This window comes from Pseudorca crassidens, chromosome 11, assembly GCF_039906515.1.
Source record: "Pseudorca crassidens isolate mPseCra1 chromosome 11, mPseCra1.hap1, whole genome shotgun sequence".
Taxonomy (NCBI): domain Eukaryota; kingdom Metazoa; phylum Chordata; class Mammalia; order Artiodactyla; family Delphinidae; genus Pseudorca; species Pseudorca crassidens.
Genome location: NC_090306.1, coordinates 34,177,186 through 34,203,786, shown reverse-complemented (window position 1 = coordinate 34,203,786; position 26,601 = coordinate 34,177,186). Strand labels below are relative to the sequence as shown.

General features: G+C 35.4%; 1 protein-coding gene across 1 annotated transcript in view; it reads right to left on the bottom strand.

Annotated features, from left to right (window-relative positions):
* Positions 1-239: 239 nt before the first annotated feature.
* The window catches only part of REDIC1 (regulator of DNA class I crossover intermediates 1), a 72,853-nt gene continuing 46,491 nt past the window's right edge, over positions 240-26,601 (bottom strand). Inside the window, 4 exon segments of the mRNA XM_067698645.1 lie at positions 240-646; positions 649-694; positions 3,626-3,708; positions 9,653-9,716. Of these exon segments, the coding sequence (XP_067554746.1) occupies positions 240-646; positions 649-694; positions 3,626-3,708; positions 9,653-9,716 (600 nt within the window).

The window sequence follows — 26,601 nt, the reverse complement described above, 5'->3', positions numbered from 1 at the left end:
ATTTTTAATCCATAAACAACAGCATATCATAATGTAATTAATAATCACCATAAGAAAGATAGTAAATTTACATATATCTTATTTTCTAAAAAACTTTGACATACTAAAGCTATTAAAAATACCTATGGGAATACTTCCACCTAGTTGCTTAGCTACAAAAATATTCTCATTCTTTATTATGTTAATAAAACTCTAAACGTTAAACCAAATGCAAAATCTCAGGCTGAGGTTTTAGAATATTAGTTGTTTTTAAGGATTTCCTGCCCTCCAGTGGTATCTGCCTTAATATTTTCATTGCACCTTTCAACGTTACAAAAAGAAGACACATCTTTTCTACATTTACATTTTGAAATTATATCACATTGTATGGCAGCATCTAATTTTTCTTCAATTACAGGTTCACTCTCCGTCTGTATCCATGCATCACACCTTGCAACCTGTAGAATGCAGTTATTATTGGTTACGTTTTGAAATATATGTGCTGAATTACACTGAGACTGTGGAAACTGATCTATATTACTATTCATTGAGAACTGGTTAAAATCCTCATTTTGTTTATGAAATTTGGCATTGTTTTTAATAATCCTATCACATGGAAGTTTCTCCATGCTTTCTAAATAAAAATTATTAGTTGTTTCTTTGGTTTGATGGATCTCCTATTTGAACCTTCAATTTGATCTTCATCTTCAGATGGCTAAAAGAAATTTAGTAATTTTGCTCTTAATGATGCTTAAATTAAAAAAACAATCACTTCAAAGTAGACATTCTTTTTTTTTTTTTTTTTTTTCCGGTACGCAGGCCTCTCACTGTTGTGGCCTCTCCCATTGCGGAGCACAGGCTCCGGATGCGCAGGCTCAGCGGCCATGGCTCACGGGCCCAGCCGCTCGGTGGCATGTGGGATCTTCCCGGACCGGGGCACAAACCCGTGTCCCCTGCATCGGCCACTGCGCCACCAGGGAAGCCCGAAAGTAGACATTCTTAAAATTCACATTATAGAAAATTTCAAAAAAAAAAAGAGACTTTGGCAGGTGGCAAATCAACCTAGATTTAGAATTTTTTTTTAATCAAGGTTATGGATTTTAAAATAGCATGAAACAATAATAATCCTTATATTAAAGATGCAAAAGCACAAAAAAGAGAAGATTTTTGTCCATTATTAGTCTTCATACTCATAGGTGACATCACCCTACTACCTTTTCACAGAGAGGAAATGAAATACAACATATACTCTTCAACTACTTAAGAAGAGTGAAGTAGAAGTATAACTTTGAAAGAAAAAGCTAACACATACAATTTGTTTTAATATTCACTCATTGAGTCATTAAGTCAAAAAATATCTATATTGTATCTTTCACAAGCTCAGTCTCAAGAAAGACTCATTAAGAATGGTATCAGCTAACAGGAAATCAAATAGACAAAAGAAAGGTTAAACAGCAATAAATATCAAAACTGTTATATAAAAAATCAAATTTTAAGAACTTTTAATAGGTCTAGATTTCAATTTAGTAGCTTGAATTTTTCAACTTCAAGAAAAATTTATCTTTTAATTACTGAACTAACCAAAATACTGTTTTAATAAAAATCTTATATAAAAGTATTGATTATTCTAGCTAAAAATAAAAAGCAAAGTTAACATAAAAAAACCTAAAATGAGGTATAGACCTAAGCTGATTGGCACTAAAATAGGAAAAGTAAGCCCAAGAAACAGCATTAAACTGGCTGGGCATAAATTAGAGAAAATAGGATCAGTACATTTATTTATTCAAGAAATAAATACTCAGCACCTGCAATGTGAGAGAAGCAGACATATTTGCTGCTCTCTACAGCACACACTCTTATGTGTGGAAATGACGTTAATCAAATAATTACACACAAGCATATGTAATTACAAGTTGAACAAAGCATTATGAAGAGCAAGCATGAAGCACTTCAAGAGCATAACTAAGGAGTCTAATTTAGATTGAAAAGCCAAGGAGGGGCTTTCAAAAGAAGTGACATATTTAAGCTGCGACCTAAAGGATGAATAACAGTAATGTAAGAAACAGAATATATAAATGTGCTGAAGCAGAAAAGTGACTTAAGAAGCTAAGGAAGTGGAATGTCAGTATGCGTAAAGTGTGGTGAGAGAGGAATACTAGCAGTTGGAGATGTAGCCAGGGGCTAGACCACACATGGCCTGTCACTAATGAAAGCAGTTTAGATTCTAAAGTAAAACAGGAATCCATTGAATAAACATAGAAGTAACATCATTCAGTTTAAGTTTTCAAAAGACCATGATGACTGTTAACTAGAGAAAAAGTGGGGCAAGAGTGGAAGTAGAGAGATCTCTTGGGCAACAACCATTAACAGTTCAAGAACAAGATGACGGTACCTTAGATTAGGGTACTGACACCTAGTACCCTAGGTGAGAAGTAGATAAATATGCAATTTATTTTGGAGGTAGAATTGATTGGATCAAGTGATGAAATGAATATGGTTAAGGAAGGCAGATGAGACAGAAAGAAATGCCAAACTAAAGTTTCTGGCATGAACAACTGAGTGGATAGAAAAGGGATCCACTAATATGGGAACTATCAGAAAAACTGATATGGGGAGATCAGAAGTGTTCAGTTTTTTGTGAAATATCCAAGAAGATATCCAATAAGAAATTGGACACCTAATTAAGGATCTAAGCTAAAGTCATAAAGTTGAGAATTGTCATCAACCAGGTAATAGTATAAAAAATCAATGGAGTATGTAACATCATCTAGAGTTTGGAGTGTAGGTTAAGAGAAGAATAGGCTCCTGAAGCAAACCCTAAACATTACAACATTTATATACAGGGAAAGGTGGATGAGAAGTGGGCAAAGGCATAAAGTAGCATTCAAAGAGGTATGCAGGGAACTAAGATAGTGTGTATCACAAAAGCAAAGAGAAAAAAATGTTTCAAGAAAAGAAAATAATAATTTCTATTAATATTGTTAGAAATTCTTATAAAATAAAAACTGAAAATTGTCCAATGAATTTGGCATCGTTAGAGGTCATTGATGTCCTTCCTCAGCAAGGCAGTTTGGACAGCAAGCTAGAGACAAAAGGCAGGTGAAACGAAGATGGAAGAATTAATGGAGAATTCCATTTAAACATGTGATTTGCGAGAAACTCACTCAGAATATAATGCCATTCCAATTATTCAGATTACAGTTCCCACTCAGCATTAAACATGTCACTCCAATTATTCAGATTATAGTATTTTATAGTTTTCTTCACATAAGTCTGGAGACTTTCTTTTTGTGTGTATTATTGGTTGTTTTAGGTTTTCAATTATTGTGAATAGGTTCTTTTAAAAACGCTTTTAAAAGAAGAATGCATTTATCATATACACACACATACATCTCAGTAAGAGTGGGTTTTGTAAATAACAATGAACACATTCATCATCTCATAAGCATGAATGAATGATGCTCAATTACATTTTAATTTACATTCTTCTTACATTTTTAATATTTTCACATTTTTGTTTACATTTATTTTCACTATTATCTCAACTATTTTTTTCAGAATGAAAAAGTAAACGATGAGAAATACAAATCACTCTAAATTAGTATAGCATATATTAACAAGCAAAAAAAAAAAGAGCATAACTTACCATCTCTGAACTAGAACTGAAACAACTATCTGCTGGCCTTGGGGAGCAACTGGTAGACTGACTACTCCGTGAAGAATCAAGATCTGAAAATAAAAATTTAATTTGTGAAGAATGGTACCTATTAATATGTACATAGGCAGAAGATAGCTGCTGGTAAATAAGTTTAGCTAACATATTATAGAGCATTTTAAAAGTTAAAATTTTGGATATGTGGCAGGTTGCATTTTTGACAGGGTATTATGGATTTATTCTACATGTAAAAGATGTGTATCTACAAGTAAAATGAGGGTACCTAACGTAAGGGAAGAAAGGAGAACAGAGGAAATTGAATTGATTTTTTCCAATACAATGAACCATTTTTTATGAGCAAATAATTTAAAGTGTCAATCTGTACGAAGGAGAAATAAGCCAAATTAAGGTACCAGATATTTGCTAATTGAGTAAATGAAGTTTTATCACACAATCAAAACTGTATTTAACCTTTAATATGATTTCAAAACTATAGAATTTTAAAGCCATTTATGAATTCAAAATAATATAAAAAGATATATAATCTATTGAAATTTGATGGTGACTGTGACACTGTTAAATCTATTTTTTAAAAAGCTGTATGTAAAACAACTCAAAGCATCCAGTATGTTATTCTTTCATTATCTGCCTAATGTGTTCTCTTATGATTACAAGTAAAGTTTAAAAATGGGCTTGAAAAGTAGGTCATGACTCCCTAGCATGCATAAATACTATAGATCAACAGTAGCTTCAACCATTCCTCTTCTTGTTTGTGAAAATGAATTTGCTATCCAAAAAGAAAAAGAAAAAGGTAATGGAATGTGGTGCAACAACACATGTTAAATCACATGTCCTCCCATACACAACAGACCATGACTACTATTCATACCTCAGATCAGATCTGATACCTTCTGTAACAGAATCTAGCCGTCAGTCAGCTGAGAGGTAGAGAGAACTTAGGTAAATTCAGTTACCCTTAGTTCATCATACTAGAAGGAATTTATACCCTCCCAAAGCAGGTTCTCCTCAACAGTGGAAAGCAGAGAAAAGAAAAGTAGGATTTTACTAACAACATGATCTAAGGGCATTCCCCCACAACAAGGTTCATTCAGTTCATAAGTATAGTAAACCCATAGTTATTAGTAGAGAAGACAAATGTCCGTTAAATGAATGTCTTACCTCTAACAGTGTAAGAAAGGATATGTAGATTAAAATGGAAATTATACACTTATTGAGTAATTACCTTAAGTAAGTCACTTAGTAGTTTTTAGTAATATGTGGCCATAATGCTCAAAGTATTCAGACTCTTGAGATGGAGAAAAAGACATACATTTATTTTTTTTAAACAGTCACAAAATTAGACCCAACAATAGAAGTCATAGAAGGTACAAAAGTGGTAGAGACCTAAGTGTGATGAGCTCTAGGGAAAAAAGGTTTAGTGAAGAGTAATAGAGAAAGCACAAGATAAAGAATGGGTTTTGGAAGATGAATAAACAATTTCCCAAAAGACAAGATGAAAAATAGCATATGGGATGGGGGAAAAGAAAGTGTAGAGGTGCACTTTAATACAAAATTAATTTTAGACTGTCTACCAAGGCATCTAATTGGGGATTAATTAAAGAAGGGTTAAACTACATGAAAGCAGATTGTTAGGAGATTAACTCAATAATCAAGTTATGAAGTGATAAGGATCTGCAATAAAACAGTGGGAGTGCATTGAAGAGGCAAGTGATTCAAATTTCAAGAAAGCTTTCAAATAGCCTCAGTTTAAAAAAATTTTTTGTCAATCTGACATAACACTAATTCCAAAATCTGAGAAAGATTACACATGCACATACACACACACATACATATTATACATAGGCCAATCTCACTTATAGGATCAATGCAAAAATTGTATATAAATATTAAAACTTTTAAATTTAAAATTAAAGAACAAAAAAATTTAAAAATTAAATAGAATAGCAAACTTAATCATAATTCATCATGACTTGGTGGGATTTGTTTTAGGAATGCTAGAATGGTCCATATCACAAAATCCATTAGCAAAATTCAGCACTTTAAAAGATCTACACCACAGTGAGATATCACCTCACACCCATTAAGATGGTTACTTATTGAGGAAAAATAAACAGAAAATAATGTGTTGGCACTGATTTGGAAGAGTTGGAACCCTGGTGCACTCTTCGTGGGAACGTAGAATGGTGTAGCTGATATGGAAAACAGTATGAATTGTTCTTCAAAAATTTAAAAACAGAACTTCCATATGATCCAGTAATCCCATTTCTAGGGATATATCCAAAAGAATTGAAAACAGAATCTTGAAGAGATATTTGCACACCCATGTTCATTGCAGAATTATAATAGCCAAGAGGTGGAAGCAACCTAAATGTCTATTGACAAAAGAATGGATACAGAAAATGTGGTTTACACATACTATGGAATATTATTCAGCATTATAAAAGAAGGAAATCCTGTTGTATGCTACAACATGGATGAACCTTGAAGACATTATGCTAAGTGAAATGTCACAAAAAGATAAATATTGTATGATTACATACAATATTTGTATATTGTATGATTACACTTATATTCAAACTCATAGAAACGGAATAGTGGTTGTCAGAGGCTGGGGGGAAGGAGAGGTATACTGTACCCTTTGAAATTGTTGGAAGGGTGAATTTTATGTGTTTTGGGGTACAAAAAAAGATATACGAGGGAAAAATAATAATCATTTCTATAGATGCCAATAATCACTCTTCCCCAAACTACTAATAGCCTCAAAATCACCTCTAAAAAAACTCTCAATAAAACAGTCAACATACACATGCCTAAGTCCAAAATCCAGACTCTTACTTAATGTAGAAACATGGAGTGTACATTCACACTAAAGTAGCAACAAAAACAATGAAAAGTACCTACAGCTAAATCTAATAAAGGACATGCAGAATCTGCTTGAGGAAAATGTTAAAGTGCATAAAGGCGTTTTAAACAACTATTAAAGATATAAAATTAGACTGAATTAATAAAAAGCCATCCTTATTCTTATATAGGGCTACTCAACATCATTAGGATGACAATTCACACTTAATTAATGTATACATTTAGTACTTTCCCAATAAAAATTGAAATATTTCCTTGGCAGGACTTCCCCAGTGGTCCAGTGGTTAAGACTCTGTGCTTCCACTGTAGGGGGCAAAGGTTTGATCCTTGGTCGGGGAACTAAGATCCCACATGCCAAGCAGTGTGCCCCCCCCACCAAAGGAAACATTTCCTTGAAGTTACACAAGTTGATTTTAAAGTTTACATGTAAAATTAATCAAAAATAGCCAGAAAAATTCTTTAAAAAGTGCAAAGGGAGGTGTAACTCTTAGAAATGAAACATAGTATAAAGTAATCATAATAAAAATAATGTGATATTAGCACATGAAGATTAGGAAAGATCAATGGAATGGTAAAGAAAGCCCCAGAACAGATTGAAGTATATATGGAAAGTTGATACATAAAAAGGTAGTATTACAAATACCTAGGGAAAAGATGCATTTTTAAAAACTTGAATCAGGATAAACTCCTAAAACAGGATAAACTCTAAGTGCAAAAATATAAAACCATACTAATACTAGAAGAAAATATAAGTGAATTCATTTGCAACCAGGGAGTGTAAACAGTCTTCCTAATTAAATCCAAAGGTATAAAAGAAAAGATTGATAATATTAGCTACATAAAAAATGTTAAGCCTTTTGCAAAGCAGGAGACACCATAAACAAAGTAAAAACAGATAAAACAAATCAAAAATTAATAAACTAGCAGAAAATATTTGTGACACATTACAAAGACCTAAACCTCTTTAATATTAATATATAAAGAGCTCTTAAATATCAAGAAAAAGATGTAAAACCTCAATGGGCCTAAGGACATGAATGGAGAGTTCACAGAAAAAAAATCACAAATAGCCATTACACATTTTTAAACGATGCTCGACTGCACTCATATAAAAAGAAGTGCAAACTGAAACTTCTATCTATATATCTTTATAAGATTCACAAAAATTCCTAAGTTTGACCACAATCCCTGTTGGTGAGGCTGTGGAATCAAAAGCACATTTCTGGTAGGATTACAAAATGATGCAATGGGGAATTTGGAAATTTCTATCAAAATCAAATTTTGGCAATAACTATCAAAAAAAAAAAAAAAAACCCACAGTGTATCTCCTCTTTGATTCAGCAATCCCACTTCTAGAAATTACCCTGAAAATGTACCTCCACAATTAAGAAATATGTGCTCAAAATTGTTCACTGCACATTGTTTGTAAGAAAGATACTTGAAACAACCTAAATATCCACCAACAGGGCACTGACTGAGTAAACTATAGATCATCCACATAATGGATTACTAAATGGGCATAAATAAAGGATGAATAAATGTCCAGTACTAATATGAGGAAATCTACAGAAAATTTATTAAATAAATCCATTTAATTCATCTATAAAATATACTGTATTAAATAAAATATCCTATTTAGAGTGCAAAGAACAGGGAACTAAGACACACATATATGTGCATTTATACACATCAGGCTTTATTTAGAAAAAAAGTCCACTGTAATGATAAACAGTAAACCAACAAAAAATAGCTACTCATATGAGGCAGAAGGAAATAGGGCAGACAGGAGAGGGATAGAAACCAAATTAATGCTTTACATATTAAAAAAATTAAATTAAGTAAAAAAGGAAAAAGTCCATAAAGATTTCTAGGTATCCCAACAGACTAGATATGCTGAAGAATCATTCAACCGCAAAATATCTAAAAAGTGCCAGAAAGTGTTGTCAACAAAAAGACAATATAGAATAAAAAGACCACTCAAATATGAAATATCTGCTACTCAAATATGAAATATTTGCTACTCAAATATGAAATATCTGCTACACAGGAGTCTACAAGCAATCTGAATCTAGGATATATAAAAGGTATAAAGGACATAGATATACAAAAGACACATCCCATAAAGAAAGCCAAACTTCCTAAAAGAAACATGGACAATAGACATGAAAGACATTTCACAGATGAAATATGGGTGGCCAATGAGCCTAATCAACAATGGAAAATATAAATTGAAATTGCAATAAGATATCACATTGCCAACAATGATAAAAAGCTGATCCAGTGTTAGTGAGAATATGTAACAGCTAAGATTCTTTACCTATTGCTAGTGTTTAAACCAGGAGTTTAAACCAGGAGTTTAAACAGGCACATCTACTTTGGAAAACAATTTTGCATTACCTAGAAGAGTGCATATCATATGAACTAGCCAATTCAACTTCTAGAATTATATCCTAGAAGAAACATTTATACATGTGTGCCAGGAGAAATGTCAAAATTTGTCAAAGTAGCATTTTTTATCATAGCAAAATATTAAAAACAACTCAAATAATCTTTGTCAGAAGATGCATACATAGATTGTGCTACATTCACACAATAGAAGGCTATATAGGAGAAAACAAATGATGAACTGTATTAGAGTCACAAGTGTCAGGGTGATTGAACCTCAAAACATATTGCTGGGTGAACAAAAAGTAAGTTTCAGAAAAATGTATAGAGTTTGCCTCAATTTGCTGCAGAAAGCTCAAAAGCAAGCAATTGGAAAAGTCTATATGTGCTATCACAAAAAACAAATTCAGGAAAAGAGTTACCACTAGGGGGGCAGGATAGGAAATGCAATTGAGAAGATATTCAAAAGTACTGATTATGTATTATTTCTTAAACTACTATACAAACTAAGTACAAAGGTATCTGTTTATTATTCAGTAAGTTGTACATATATATTATATATCCTCATCATGTATAACATTTTATAGAAGACAAAATTAATTTTAAAGAGCCAATTGCATTATTAATATATTCTAAGATACTTATAAAATATATTTGCTGGCAAAACTCTAAAAAAACCTTAAAATTTAACTAATTTCTGTTAAAATGTTGTTTTTTTAAAGAATAAAATTCACTTATAGTTATACTGACAGGTTTTCTTAGTAGATGTTATCCCACCTTTTAAAGAACACATTCCTCCTTCTTCCATCAGAATCTAGAAGAAAAACAAAATTTTAACAACTCCAAAGAATATAAAATAATACCTACTTATAGTTCCTTTTAACCACACCAATTCATCTTATAGCATTCTTCTTTCATATTACTTTAATTCAACTCAGATGATTTTAAAATCACAAAGAAAAATTTGCCTGTGATGAACAATAAAATGAAATAAAATATAAATTGGTTTAGAAACAGCAAGCAACAGAATAGACATTTACCAAGAAATAAATTATTGACAAAAAGGAAAGGCTTCAGGTAACCTTAGCAAATGTAGTTGAAAAAAGACAAAGATATTAAAGCAATTTGAAGATCTATTCTGTTATTCTCTTTCTAATTTCTTAAGTTGGATATCAGTTCATTTACTTTCAGGTTTTCTAAATAATAAAAGCTCTTAGAGGTAAAAATTTTCTGTATAACACACCACTGGCTTTGATTTTCATCAATCTCTATGTAATTTGCATTTTCTTTTGATTTTTTTCTTTTTTTTCTTTTTCATTGTTAAACCCACAGTGTTTCTTAATTTCCAAGAAGGTAAGGGAGGTTAAACACCTTTTGTGGTTGCTGTTGATTACTACTTTAATGATTTTTTACTAGGGAATGTGGCTATGAATCTCTCCATAGATAAATATCTTAGAGTTTCTTTATGGCTTATTATTATATATGAATTATGTTTATAAACATACCATGGATTCATAGAAACTAAATATTCTCTGTTGGTGGGATACAGTTTTTTAGATAGATAGGTAGTATAAAAGAGAAACTGTCTGGCTGCTCAATCAAACCTGTTTCCCCTTCCTCTTAGGCATACAGCTAAACTACATTTCCTAGCCTCCCTTGCAGCTGGTTTGAACAAGTGATTTAAGTTCTGCTCATTGGCAAATATGGTGCAGAACACTACCAGTCTTGGTCTATAAAAATTTTCTCCATAATCCTCCACTTCCTTTTCCCTCTGATACCAACATACAGTGCAAACATGGAAAGCTACCAGTTAAAAGACAGCAGAGTCCCTAGCAGCCAGGAGTCCTGAATAACTTTATAGAACAGAACCTCTTCTCTAACCCCATTATTCAACCATTTAAAAAGTATTGTATGTTCAGAGGGCAGACAGCAGAAGCAAGAAGAACTACAATCCTGCAGCCTGTGGAACAAAAACCACATTCACAGAAAGATAGACAAGATTAAAAGGCAGAGGGCTATGTACCAGATGAAGGAACAAGATAAACCCCCAGAAAAACAACTAAATGAAGTGGAGATAGGCAACCTTACAGAAAAAGAATTCAGAATAATGATAGTGAAGATGACCCACGAGCTCAGAAAAAGAATGAAGGCAAAGATCGAGAAGATGCAAGAAATGTTTAACAAAGATCTAGAAGAATTAAAGAACAAACAGAGATGAACAATACAATAACTGAAATGAAAAATACACTAGAAGGAATCAATAGCAGAATAACTGAGGCAGAAGAAGGGATAAGTGACCTGGAAGATAGAATGGTGGAATTCACTGCTGAGGAACAGAATAAAGAAAAAAGAATGAAAAGAAATGAAGACAGCCTAAGAGAACTCTGGGACAACATTAAACTCAACAACATTCATATTATAGGGGTCCCAGAAGGAGAAGAGAGAGAGAAAGGACCCGAGAAAATATTTGAAGAGATTATAGTCAAAAACTTCCCTAACATGGGAAAGGAAATAGCCAGCCAAGTCCAGGAAGTGCAGAGAGTCCCATACAGGAAAAACCCAAGGAGAAACACACCAAGACACATAGTAATCAAATTGGCAAAAATTAAAGACAATGAAAAAGTACTGAAAGCAGCAAAGGAAAAAGGACAAATAATATACAAGGGAGCTCCCATAAGGTTAACAGCTGATTTCTCAGCAGAAACTCTACAAGCCAGAAGGGAGTGGCATCATATACTTAAAGTGATGAAAGGAAAGAACCTACAACCAAGATTACTCTAACCGGCAAGGACCTCATTCAGATTCGATGGAGAAATCAAAAGCTTTACAGACAAGCAAAAGCTAAGAGAATTCAGCAACACCAAACCAGCTCTACAACAAATGCTAAAGGAACTTCTCTAAGTGGAAAACACAAGAGAAGAAAAGGACCTACAAAAAGAAACCCAAAACAATTAAGAAAATGGTCATAGGAACATACATATTGATAATTACCTTAAACGTGAATGGATTAAATGCTCCAACCAAAAAACACAGGCTCACTGAATGGATACAAATACAAGAACCTCAAAACAGGTTTTGAGGTTTAGATATGCTGTCCAAAAGAGACCCACTTCAGACGTAGGGACACATTCAGACTGAAACTGAGAGGATGGAAAAAGATATTCCCTGCAAATGGAAATCAAAAGAAAGCGGGAGTAGCAATACTCATATGAGACAAAATAGACTTTAAAGAATGTTACAAGAGACAAGGAAGTCACTACATAAAGATCAAGGGATCCATCCAAGAAGAAGATATAACAATTATAAATATATAGGCACCCATCATGGGACCACCTCAATACATAAGGCAACTGTTAACAGCTATGAAAGATGAAATTGACAGTAACACAATAATAGTGGGGGACTTTAACACCACACTTACACCAATGGACAGATCATCCAAAGAGAAAATTAAAAAGGAAACACAAGCTTTACATGACACAATAGACCAGATGGAGTTAATTGATATTTCTAGGACATTCCACCCCCAAACAGCAGATTACACTTTCTTCTCAAGTGTGCACAGAACATTCTACAGGATAGATCACATCTTGGGTCACAAATCAAGGCTCAGTAATTTAAGAAAATTGAAAGCATATCAAGTATCTTTTGCTATGAGATTAGAAATCAATTACAGGGAAAAAACCATAAAAAACACAAACACATGGAGGCTAAACAACACATTACTAAATAACCAAGAGATCACTGAAGAAGTCAAAGAGGAAATCAAAAAATACCCAGAGACAAATGACAATGAAAACATGACAACACAAAACCTATGGGATGCAGCAAATGGAGTTCTAACAGGGAAGTTTATAGCAATACAATCCTACCTCAGTAAACAACTCAAACAATCTAACCTTACACCTAAAGGAACTAGAGAAAGAAGAACAATCAAAACCCAAAGTTAGCAGAAGGAAAGAAATCATAAAGATCAGAGCAGAAATAAATAAAATAGAAACAAAGAAAACAATAGCAAAGATCAATAAAACTAAAATGTGGTTCTTTGGGAAGATAAATTTGATAAACCATTAGCCAGACTCATCAAGAAAAAGGGGGAGAGGACTCAAATCAATAAAATTAGAAATGAAAAAGGAGAAGTTAGAACAGACACTGCAGAAATACAAAACATCCTAAGAGACTACTACAAGCAACCCTATGCCAATAAAATGGACAACCGGGAAGAAATGGACAAATTCTTAGAAAGGTATAACCTTCCAAGACTGAACCAAGAAATAGAAAATATGAACAGACCAATCACAAGTAATGAAATTGAAATGGTGATTAAAAATCTTCCAATAAACAAAAGCCCAGGAGTAGACGGCTTCACAGGTGAATTCTATCAAACATTTAGAGAAGAGCTAAGACACATCCATCTCAAACTCTTCCAAAAAATTGCAGAGGAAGGAACAGTCCCGAACTCATTCTATGAGGCCACCATCACCCTGATACCAAAACCAGACAAAGATACTACAAAAAAAAGAAAATTACAGACCAATATCATTGGTGAATATAGACTCAAAAATCTTCAAAAAATACTAGCAAACAGAATCCAATAACACATTAAAAGGATCATGCACCATGATCAAGTGGAATTTATCCCAGGGCTGCAAGAATTCTTCAATATATGCAAATCAACCAATGTGATATACCGTATTAACAAATTGAAGAATAAAAACCATATGATCATCTCAGTAGATGCAGAAAAAGCTTTTGACAAAATTCAATACCCATTTATGATAAAAAACTCTCCAGAAAGTGGGCCTAGAGGGAACCTACCTCAACATAATAAAGGCCATATATGACAAACTCACAGCCAACATTGTTCTCAATGGTGAAAAACTGAAACCATTTCTTCTAAGACCAGGAAAAAGACAAGGTTGCCCAGTCTCACCACTATTATTCAACATAGTTTTGGAAGTTTTAGCCACAGCAATCAGAGAAGAAAAGGAATCCAAATCAGAAGACAAACCCACAGCAAACATCATTCTCAACTGTGAAAAACTGAAAGCATTTCCTCTAAGATCAGGAACAAGACAAGGATGTCCACTCTCACCACTATTCAATATAGTTTTGGAAGTCCTAGCCACAGCAATCAGAGAAGAAAAAGAAATTAAAAGGAATACTAATTGGAAAAGAAGAAGTAAAGCTGCCACTGTTTGCAGATGACATGATACTATACATAGAGACTCCAAAAGATGCCACCAGAAAACTACTAGAGCTAATCAATGAATTTGGTAAAGTTGCAGGATACAAAATTAATGCATAGAAATCTCTTGCATTCCTATACACTAATGATGAAAAATCTGAAAGAGAAATTAAGGAAGCACTCCCATTTACCACTGCAACAAAAAGAATAAAATACCTAGGAATAAACCTACCTAGGGAGACAAAAGACCTGTATGCAGAATACTATAAGACACTGTTGAAAGAAATTAAAGATAATACCAATAGATGGAGAGATATACCATGTTCTTGGATTGGAAGAATCAATATTGTGAAAATGACTATACTACCCAAAGCAATCTACAGATTCAATGCAATCCTTAGCAAATTACCAATGGCATTTTTTACAGAACTAGAACAAAAAATCTTAAAATTTGTATGGAGACATAAAAGACCCCAAATAGCCAAAGAGGTCTTGAGGGAAAAAAAAGGAGCTGGAAGAATCAGACTCCCTGACTTCAGACTATACTACAAAGCTACAGTAATCAAGACAACACGGTACTGACACAAAAATAGAAATACAGATCAATGGAACAGGATAGAAAGCCCAGAGATAAACCCACCCACCTATGGTCAATTAATCTATGACAAAGGAGGCAAGGATATATAATGAAGAAAAGACAGTCTCTTCAATAAGTGGTGCTGGGAAACTGGACAGCTACATGTAAAAGAATGAAATTAGAACACTCCCTAACACCATACACAAAAATAAACTCAAAATGGATGAGACCTAAATGTAAGACCCAACAGTATAAAACTCTTAGAGGAAAACATAGGAAGAACACTCTTTGACATAAATCACAGCAAGATCTTGATCCACCTCCTAGAGTAATGGAAATAAAAACAAAAATAAACAAATGGGACCTAATGAAACTTCAAAGCTTTTGCAATGCAAAGGAAACTAAAAACAAGACGAAAAGACAACCATCAGAATGGGAGAAAATATTTGCAAATGAATCAACAGACAAAGGATTAATCTCCAAAATATACAAACAGCTCATGCAGCTCAATATTAAAAAAACACACAACCCAATCCAAAAATGGGCAGAAGACATAAATAGACATTTCTCCAAAGATGACATACAGATGGCCAAGAAGCACATGAAAAGCTGCTCAACATCACTAATTATTAGAGAAGTGCAAATCAAAGCTACAGTGAGGTATCACCTCACATCAGTTAGAATGGGCATCATCAGAAAATCTACGAACAACAAATTCTGGAGAGGGTGTGGAGAAAAGGGAACCATCTTGCACTGTTGTTGGGAATGTAAATTGATATAGCCACTATGGAGAACAGTATGGAGGTTCCTTATGAAACTAAAAAGAGAACTACCATATGACCCAGCAATCTTACTACTGGGCATATACCCTGAGAAAACCATCACTCAAAAAGACACATGCACCCCAGTGTTCACTGCAGCACTATTTACAATAGCCAGGTCATGGAAGCAACCTAAATGCCCATCAACAGACGAATGGATAAAGAAGTAGTGGTACATATATACAATGGAATATTACTCAGCCATAAAAAGTAACGAAATTGGGTCATTTGTAGAGATGTGGATGAATCTAGAGACTGTCATACAGAGTGAAGTAAGTCAGAAAGAGAAAAACAAATATTGTATATTAACGCATATATGTGGAACCTAGAAAAATGGTACAGATGAACCGGTTTGCAGGACAGAAATTTAGACACAGATGTAGAGAACAAACGTATGGACACCAAGAAAGGAAAGTGGCGGGGGGTGGGGGTGGTGGTGTGATGAATTGGGAGATTGGAATTGACATGTATACACTGATGTGTATAAAATAGATGACTAATAAGAACCTGCTGTACAAAAAAAAAAAAAGTATTGTAGGCTCAATCCTTAAAACATTCAAGTCTCAAACTTGTACCAGGAACCCACAAACTGAGAAAGCTACATAGACCCCAAGGTAGACATATACTGCAATGCCAACTTCATATCTTTTGATAGAGAAAAACAGAAGCCCAAATAGAAAAAAATAAAACTGAATTATTCAAGGAATTTCCCCCATTCTCTAGGTTCAGCAAGCCTTCACAATGCCTGCTCAGCAGGATTTCATAATTGGTATGGATCAATAACTTTTATATCCTCTTCTCTTCTCTAATGGGCATTTATTGCATTTATACTGTCCCTAATACTATATATTTTCTTTATATACATATCTTTTGTTATCTTTTTATTTTCAACCTTTATTATTATGTTCTACATGTTTCTTGAAAAATATGTAGAGATATTAGTCTCCTCAATTTGATATTCCTCTAATCTTCATAAGAAACACCAGCCCTCTAATAAAATTTAATATATTGCTAAGCAGGATTCATTCCTTACATTTTACATTTATTGTTTATGTAGAAGTGTTCTCATTTTTTCCCACCTTGATCAGGTTTCCTAGTGTGACATCCCCACCGTTTTGCATTCTGAAGTTCTTCCATGTGCCTCCATTTCTCTAGTGATTTTCCTCCCATTTTAAACAATCATATTTAAACTGTATTCCTCTACCATTTTAAAATTAAATAAGTTGCAGTTAAAGATGGCAATGTAGAGGGATCCTAAACTCACCTTCTCCCATGGACACACTGAATCTACAGCTACACACAGAACAATTTCTTCTAAAAGAACCTCCCCTCCCGCCAAAAAACCCCAACTAGCCAAGAGCCTCCCACACATTGGCCAAATAAGAAAAAACCTACATTGAAGCAGGTAGGACAGGCTGAGACTCAATCTCAGATTACGCTGAGACACCATAAACCCCACTCCAGGTGCAGCAACCCACAATCAGGAAGGAACTTACTACAAGTTTCTCCATGAAGAACTAATGGTTGGAACCTTATATTTGGTTCCTGAACTTCTAAGACCTGCAACTGAGAGATGAGCCTCCCAAACATCAAGACTTGAAAGCCAGTGAAGCCTTTGTCTATGAGATCTGCAAGACTATAGCAAACTGAGAAACAGTTCTCAAAGTGTTTGCACAAGCTCCACAAGACTACTACCCAGGGCCTAGAGCAGAGGTAGCCCACTGACATACCCAATCTTTCTGTGAAAGAAGCCTATTAGTTTATCTTCATAGATGTGACCTGAACAGAAGGCTTCTAATTAAACTCATATCTAAGAGCAGACTGTAATCCTCTCCAGAGACCTCAGAGTCTAGGCACTATCTTCATGCGCTCCCTCTGCCTTGCTCCCAGAGATGAGCCTGTACACACATCTGTGCCCCAGTTTTTGCGGTTTCCACCACTTGTCTGCCTTGCTCTGGCAGCCAATGGGTCTTACATTTGTAGGTCCTATAGCACTATAGCAAATGGAGAAAGAATTCTTAACCAGTTATTCCCCCAGGGCACAGCACAGAGGTAGCAGACTGAAACATACCCTGAATGTTTCCCTGAGAGAGGCTTATTTGCTTATCTTAAATCTTCAGGAACAGGCTTCTTATTTGACACACATTTAGAGACAGACTGAAATACTTTTTAAAGACCACAGAGACCAGCAGGTGCCATCTTTGCGCTTTCCCTCTGCCTTATTCTAGGTTGTCACAAAGAATGTCACTTGTTAAATCAGTAAACAAAGGATGTTGCAGCCGTCAGCTACTGCAGCCTCCCCAACCCCCAGCATCCACAGGTGCACCCTGAGGGATTCAGGATGGAGAAGACAGGATACTGACCTAGACAGTAAAGGTGCATATCAAAGGTATGATTTCAATGAGCCCAGACACTTGCAGCTTCCCGCACATAGAAAAATGCTATATTATTAACTTGAGGTGTCTGGTTTTTCTTTAATTAACAGTAATCCTTTGATGTTCTGACTATCTGTTTGTTTGTTGTTTGTTTTTGCAAAAACTCCTATATAACCTGGCTCTTACCTTACCTCTAAGGGACAGTTCCTCAGAGCTATCTGAGAGGCTGTCCCCTGGGCTTAAGTCCTCAGTATGCCTGCTGAATAAAACATAATTCTCAATTTTTAGGTTATGCATTTTTTTCAGTTGACATTGGTATCTCCCAGAAAAGAGTTTGTGCACACGTCTGAGGCCCTGACTTTTGAGGCTGCTGCCCAAAGGACACATCCCTTGATAGCCTGGCTCTGGTGGTCAGCAGCCCTTGTTTTCACAGGTTCAATGGGATGGTAGCAAACAAAGAAACAGTTCTCAACTGGCTATCACACCATGTCTCAGAGCAGAGGGAACAGAAAGAAATTCCCATCTTAAAGTTTTCTCATGGAAGAGGCATATTTGTGTACTTGTGTACTGTTGGCAGAGGGTCCAGCTTCCAATCAGACTAAATCTATGTTTTGACTGAGATATTCCCATTTAGGAACCTGGTGGTTTTGGCACACCCTCAACTGGGAGCCACTAAAAATGAACTAAGTTGCTTGGACAATCACAAAGGTTTGAGAGACAACAAAGACCTAGGGTGAGGTTGAAACACAGTGATCATCCCCTGCATGTGGCCACTCCTTCAAGACTAGGAGAGGTAGCTGTTTTCTCTAATGCATAAAAACCGACAAAGAGTGTCAAGGAAAATGAAGAAACAGAAGAATATTTTCCAGATGAAAGAAAAAGATAAAGCCTCAGAAAAAGACCTTAATGAAATGGAGATAAGCAATTTAGCTTATACCTTACAAAATAACAGTCATAAAACTGCTCGCTGAGGTCAGGAGATCAGCACATGAGCTAAGTGAGAATTTCAACAAAGAAACAGAAAATATAAGAAAATACCTAACAGAAATCAGAGCTGAAGAATACAATAACTGAACCAAAAAATACAATAGAACGGTTCAACAGAAGACCAGATTAAGCTGAAGAAGTGATCAGAAGTTTCAAAATAAGGCAAAGGAATTCATCAAATCAGAGTAACAAAAAAGATAAAGGAAAGAAAAAGAGTGAAAATAGTGTAAGGGACTTATGGGACAATATCACGTGGACCAATATTCACATTATAGGGGTCCAAAAATGAAAAGAAGAAGAAAAAAGGGCAGAAAACTGGTTAGAAAAAATTATGGCCAATAAATCCCCTAACTTGGGGAAGGAAACATACCTCCAGATCTAAGAAGACAATAAAGTTCCAAATAAGATGAATCCAAATAGACTCTCACCAGGACACATTATAATTAACTTATCAAAAGTTAAAAACAAGGAGACAGTCTTAAAAGCAACAAGAGAAAAACAACTTGTTAAGTATAAGGGAACCCTCATAAGACTATCAGCAGGTTTTTCAGCATAAACTTTGCAGTCCAGAAAGGAGTGGCACAATATATTCAAATTGCAGGAAGAAAAAAAAACTACCAACCAACAATACTCTACCTGGCAAATTTGTTCTTCAGATTAGAAGAAGAGATAAAGAGTTTTCCAGAAAGGCAAAAACTAAAGGAGTTTTTCACCACTAGACTGGCCTTAAAAGAAATGTTAAAAGAACTTCTTTAAGACAAAACAAAATAACAGTAATTAGCAACAGGAAAATGTGTGAAGGTATAAATCTCACTGGTAAAGGTAAATATGTAAAATTTAGAATAATCTAATGTTGTAAGGGTGGTTAATCACTTATAAAACTAGTGTGAAAGTTAAAGGACAAAAGTAGTAAAAATAACAACTACAGTAACTTGTTATTAGATACACAAGGTAAGAAGAAGTAAGATGTGACATCAAAAACAAAATGGGGGAGGGAAATAAAAATGTAGAGCTTTTATCTTGGGCTTAAGATGGTGAAGTAGAAGAATGTGGACTCATCCTTTCTTATGGAAACACCAAAATCACAACTAATTGCTGAACAACCATGGACAGAAAAATGCTAGAACCTACCAAAAAAGATACCCTACAGCCTAAGACAAAGAAGAAGCCACAATGAGATGTTAGGAGGGGCACAATCACGATAAGATCAAACACCATGCCAGCCAGGTGGGTGACCCATGGACTGTAAAGCAATTGTGCCACAGAGGCCCTCTTGCAGGAGTGAAAGTCCTGAGCTCCATGTCCATCTTCCCAGCCTGGGGGTCCAGCAATGGGAGGAGGAGCCCCCAGGGAATCTGGCTTTGAAAGCCTGTGGGGTTTGATCACAGAAAATCCATGGGACTGGAGGGAACAGAGACTCCACTCTTGAAGGGGGAACAGAAGGTTCTGTGTGGAACAGAACCCAGGGGAAAAAAAGCAGTGACCTCATAAAAGACAGGGCCAGACCTACCTGCTAATATTGGAGGGTATCCTGCAGAGGTGGGGAGTGGCTGTGGCTCACTGTGGGGACAAAGACACTGGCAGTGGCAGTTCTGGGGAGTAATCATTTAGTGTAAGCCCTCCCAGAGGCTGCCATTAGCCCCACCCAAAAGTTTTGGGTGCCCCAGGCCAAACAACAAACAGGGCAGGAACACAGCCCCACCCATCAGCAGACAGGCTGCTTAAAGTTTTCTTGAGCATGGCCCTGTCCACCAGAGGGGCAATACCAAGCTCCACTCACCAGTGGAGTCCCTTTATCAGGAAACCTGCACAACCTCTTACACACCCTTAACCACCAGAGGACAGACAGAAGCAAGAACTACAATCCTGCAGCCTGTGGAACAGAAATCACGATCACAGAAAGTTAGACAAAATGAGAAGGCAGAGGAATACCTCCCAGATGAAGGAACAAGATAAAACCCAGAAGAACAACTAAGAGAAGTGGAGATAGGCAATCTGCTGGAAAAAGAATTCAGAATACTGATAGTGAAGATGATCCAAGATGCTGGAAAAAGAATGGAGGCAAGGATTGAGAAGGTTCAAAAAATGTTTAACAAAGACTTGGAAGAATTAAAAACAAACAAACAGAGATGAACAATAACTGAAGTGAAAAATAGACTAGAAGGAATCAATAGCAGAATAACTGAGGCAGAAGAATGAATAAGTGACTTGGAAGACAGAATGGTGGAAATCACTGCTGCAGAACAGAATAAAGAAAAAAGAATGAGAAGAAATGAAGACTGCCAAAGAGATCTCTGGGACAACATTAAATGCACCAACATTTGCATTACAGGGGTCCCAGAAGGAGAAGAGAGAGAGAAAGGACCCGAGAAAATATTTGAAGAGATTATAGTCGAAAACTTCATTAACGTGGGAAAGGAAATAGCCACCCAAGTCCAGGAAGCACAGAGAGTCCTGGGCAGGATAAACCCAAGGAGAAACACGCCGAGACACGCAGTAATCAAATTGACAAAAATTAAAGATAAAGAAAAAATACTAAAAGCAACAAGGGAAAAGCAACACATAGAAGGGAACTCCCATAAGGTTAACAGCTGATTTCTCAGCAGAAATTCTGCAGGCGAGAAGGGAGTGGCACAATATATTAAAGTGATGAAAGGGAAAAACCTACAACCAAGAATACTCTACTGAGCAAGGCTTTAATTCAGATTCAATGGAGAAATCAAAAGCTTTACGGAGAAGCAAAAGCTAAGAGAATTCAGCACCACCAGACGAGCTTTGCAACAAATGCTAAAGGAACTTCTCTAAGCAGAAAAGAAAAAGCCACAACTAAAAATGGGAAAATTACTAATGGAAAAGCTCACTGGTAAAGGCAAACAAACAGTAAATGTAGGAAATCATCCGTACAAAATATGGTATCAAAACCAGCAATTGTGAGAAGAGGAGAGCACAAATGCAGGATATTGGAAAGGCATTTGAAATGAAAAGACAAGCAACTTAAAACAATCTTGCTTATATATAGACTGATATATCAAAACCCCATGGTAACTGCAAACTGAAAATCTACAATAGATACACACATAAAGCAGAATAAGCAATGCAAACACAACACTAAAGTTAGCCATCAAATCACAAGAGAAGAGAATGAAAGAGGAAGGGAAGAAAAAAGACCAATAAAAACAAACACAAAACAATTAACAAAATGGCAATAAATACATATATATCAATAATTACTTTAAATGTAAACAGATTAATTGCTCCATCCAAAAGACAGAGACTGGCTGAACAGATATGAAAACAAGACCCATATATCTTCTGTCTACAAGAGACCCAATTCAGATCTAGGGACACATACAGACTGAAAATTAGGGGATGGAAAAAGTGTTCCATGCAAATGAAAATCGAAAGAAAGCTGGAGTCACAATACTCATATCAGACAAAATACACTTTAAAATAAAGACTTTACAAGAGACAAAGAAAGACATTACATAATGATCAAGGGAACAATCCAAGAAGAAGATATAACAATCGTAAATATATATGCACCCAAATAAGAGCACCTCAATATATAAGACAAATATTAACAGCCATAAAGGGAGAAATCGACAGGAACACAATATTAGTGGGGGATTTTAACACCCCAATTTCATCAGTGGACAGATCATTCAGACAGAAAATCAATAAGGAAACACAGGCCTTAAATGACACATTAGACCAAGTGGACTTAAATGATATTTACAGAGCATCCCATCCAAAAGCAGAAGAATACACATTCCTCTCAAGTGCACATGAAACATTCTCCAGAACTGATCACTGGGCCACAAAGTGAGCCTCAGGAAATTTAAGAAAATTGAAATCATATCAAGCATCTTTTCTGACCACAGCACTATGAGATTAGAAATCAACTAAAAGAAAAAAACTGTAAAAAAACACAAACACATAGAGGCTAAACAATATCCTACTAAACAACCAATGGAAAGAGGAAATCAGAAAAATACCTAGAGGCAGTTTAAAGGGTCTGGAGGAAAAAGAAGTTTGGCAGTCACAGAGAGGGGGTCTGGGAAGCGCCTGGCAAGTGGTTCTCCAGATTAAAGAACTTGACTGAAGTTAAGGAACTTCTGGACAGAGAGGCTTAAAATTTGGATGCATATCATTCCTCTAAAAGGATCTTGGTTCACTAGTCAGGGGTTGGGCTGAAGCTCCTGTGATGGGAGCTCTGAGTCCAAACCACTGGACTAACAGAGAACCTCAGACCCCAGGGAATATTCATTGGAGTGAGGTCTCCCAGAGGTCTCATCTCTGCACCAAGACTTAGCTCTACTCAACAGCCTACACACTCCACTGTTGGAAGCCTCAGGCCAAACAACCACTAAGATAGGAACACAATCCCACCCATAAAGAAAAAAAAAATGAGATGGCAAAAAAATATGTCACAGATGAAGGAGCAAAGTAAAAACTTACAGGACCAATAAATGAAGAGAAAATAGGGAATCTACCTGAAAAATAATTCAAAGTAATGATAGTAAAGATGATCCAGAATCTCAGAAATAGAATGGAGGCATGGATTGAGAAAACACAAAAACTGTTTAACAAAGATCTAGAAGAACTAAAGAACAAACAAACAGAGATGAGCAACACAATAATTGAAATGAAAAATACACTGGAAGAAATGAATAACCAAGGCAGAAGAACAAATAAGTGAGCTGGAAGACAAAATGGTGGAAATAACTGCCGAGGAGCAGAATAACGAAAAAAGAATGAAAAGAATTGAAGACAATCTCAGAGACCTCTGGGGCAACAGTAAACACACCAACATTTGAATTATAGGGGTCCCAGAAGAAGAAGAGAAAAACAAAGGGTCTGAGAAAATATTTGAAGAGCTTATGGTGGAAAACTTCCCTAATATGGGAAAGGAAATAGTCACCCAAGTCCAGGAAGCACAGAGAGTCCCATAAAGGATACACCCTAGGGCAAACACACTAAGACACATATTAATCAATCTAACAAAAATTAAATTCAAGGAAAAAAATATTAAAAGCAGCAAGGGAAAAACAAAAAATAACATACAAAGGAGTCCCCATAAGGTTATCAGCTGATTTTTTAGCAGAAACTCTGCAGGCCAGAGGGAGTGGCAGGATATACTTAAAGTGATGAAAAAGAATAACCTACAACCAATATTAATCTACCCAGCAAGGATCTCATTCAGATTCAATGGAGAAGTCAAAAGCTTTTAGGACAAGAAAAAGCTAATAGAATTCAGCACCACCAAACCATTTAACCACAAATGTTAAAGAAACTTCTCTAGGTGGGAAACACAAGAGAAGAAAAAGACCCACAAAAACAAACCCAAAACAATTAAGAAAATGGTAATAGGAAAATACATATCAGTAATTACCTTGAATGTAAATGGATTAAATGTCCCAACCAAAAGATACAGACTGGCTGAATGGATACAAAAACAAGACCCATATATATACTGTCTTCACTTCAGAACGAGGGACACATACTGACTGAAAATGAAGGGATGGAAATAGATATTCCATGCAAATGGAAATCAAAAGAAAACTGGAGTAGCAATACTCATATCAGATAAAATAGACTTTAAAATAAAGTATGTTACAAGAGATAAGGAAGGACATTACCTAATGATCAAGAGATAAATCCAAGAAAAAGATATAACAATTATAAATGTTTATGTACCCAACAAAGGAGCACCACAATACAGAAGGCAAACGCTAACGACCATGAAAGGGGAAATCGACAGTAATACAATAATAGTAGGGGACTTTAACACCCCACTTACACCAATGGACAGATCATCCAAAGAAAATAAATACAGAAACACAAGGTTTAAATGACAAAATAAACCAGATAGGTTTAATTATTATTTATAGAACATTCCACCCAAAAGTGGTAGAATACACTTTCTTCCCAAGTGAAAACGGAACATTTCTTGGGTCACAAATCAAGCCTCAGAAAATTTAAGAAAATTGAAATTGTATCAAGCATCTTTTCTGACCACAATGCTATGAGACTGGAAATCAATTACAGGAAAAAGACTATAAAAAACACAAATACATGGAGGCTAAACAGTGCAGTATGAAATAACCAAGATATCACTGAAAAATCAAAGAAGAAATTAAAAAATACACAGAAACAAATGAAAACGAAAACATACCCCCTAAAACCTCTGAAATGCAGCAAAAGAAGTTCTGAGAGGGAAGTTTATAGCAATTCAATTTCACCTCAAGAAACAAGAAAAATCTCAAATAAACAATCTACCCTACACCTAAAGCAACTAGAGAAAGAAGAACAAAGAACACCCAAGACAGTATAAGGAAAGAAATCATAAAGATCAGAGCAGAAATAAATGAAACAGAAACGAAGAAAACATCAGCAAAGATCAATAAAACTAAAGCTGATTCTTTGAGAAGATAAACAAAATTGAACCCTTGGCCAGACTCATCAAGAGAAAAAGGGAGAGGTCGCAAATCAATAAAATTAGAAATGAAAAAGGAGAAATCACAACCAACACCACAAAACTACAAAGGATTATAAGAGACTACTACAAACAACTATATGCCAATAAAATGGACAGTCACAAAGAAATGGACAAATTCTTGGAAAGCTACAATTTTCCAAGACTGAACATGGAAGAATTAGAAAGTATAAACAGAAAGTATCACAAGTAATGAAATTTAAACTGTAATTAAAAATCTTCCAACAAACAGAAGTCCAGGACCAGATGGCTTCACAGGCGAATTCTATCAAACATTTAGAGAAAACGTAACACCTATCCTTCTCAAACTCTTCCAAAATATTGCAGAGGGAGGAACACCCCCAAATTCATTCTACAAAGCCACCATCACCCTGATACCAAAATCAGAAAAAGATATCACAGGGCTTCCCTGGTGGCGCAGTGGTTGAGAGTCTGCCTGCTAATGCAGGGGACACAGGTTTGTGCCCCAGTCCGAGAAGATCCCACATGCCACGGAGCAGCTAGGCCTGTGAGCCATGGCTGCTGAACCTGCATGTCCGGAGCCTGTGTTCCATAACGGGAGAGGCCACAACAGTGAGAGGCCTGTGTACCGCAAAAAAAAAAAAGATATCACACACAAAATATTATAGACCAGTATGACTGATGAACATAGATGCAAAAATCCTGAACAAAATACTAGCAAACAGAATCCAACAACAAATTAATAGGATCATACACCACATCAAGTGGGATTTATCCCAGGGATTCTTCAATATATGCAAAACAACAAGTTTGATACACCATATTAACAAATTAAAAAAAAACATATGAACATCTCAATAGATGCATAAAGATCTTTTGACAAAATTCAACACCAAGTTATGATAAAAACTCTCCAGAAAGTGGGCATAGACAGAACCTATCTCAACATAATACAGGCCATACATGACAAACCCACAGCAAACATCATACTCAATGGTAAACAACTGAAAGTGTTTCCACTAAGATCAGGAACAAGACAAGGATGTCCAATATCACCATTCTTATTCAACATAGTTTTGGAAGTCTTAGCCACGGCAATCAGAGAAGAAAAAGAAATTAAAGGAATACGAATTGGAAAAGAAGAAGTAAAACTTTCACTGTTTGCAGATGATAAAATACTATACATAGAAAATCCTAAAGATGCCACCAGAAAACTACTAGAACTAATCAATGAATTTGGTAAGGTTGCAGGATACAAAATAAATGCACAGAAATCTCTTGCTTTCCTATACAC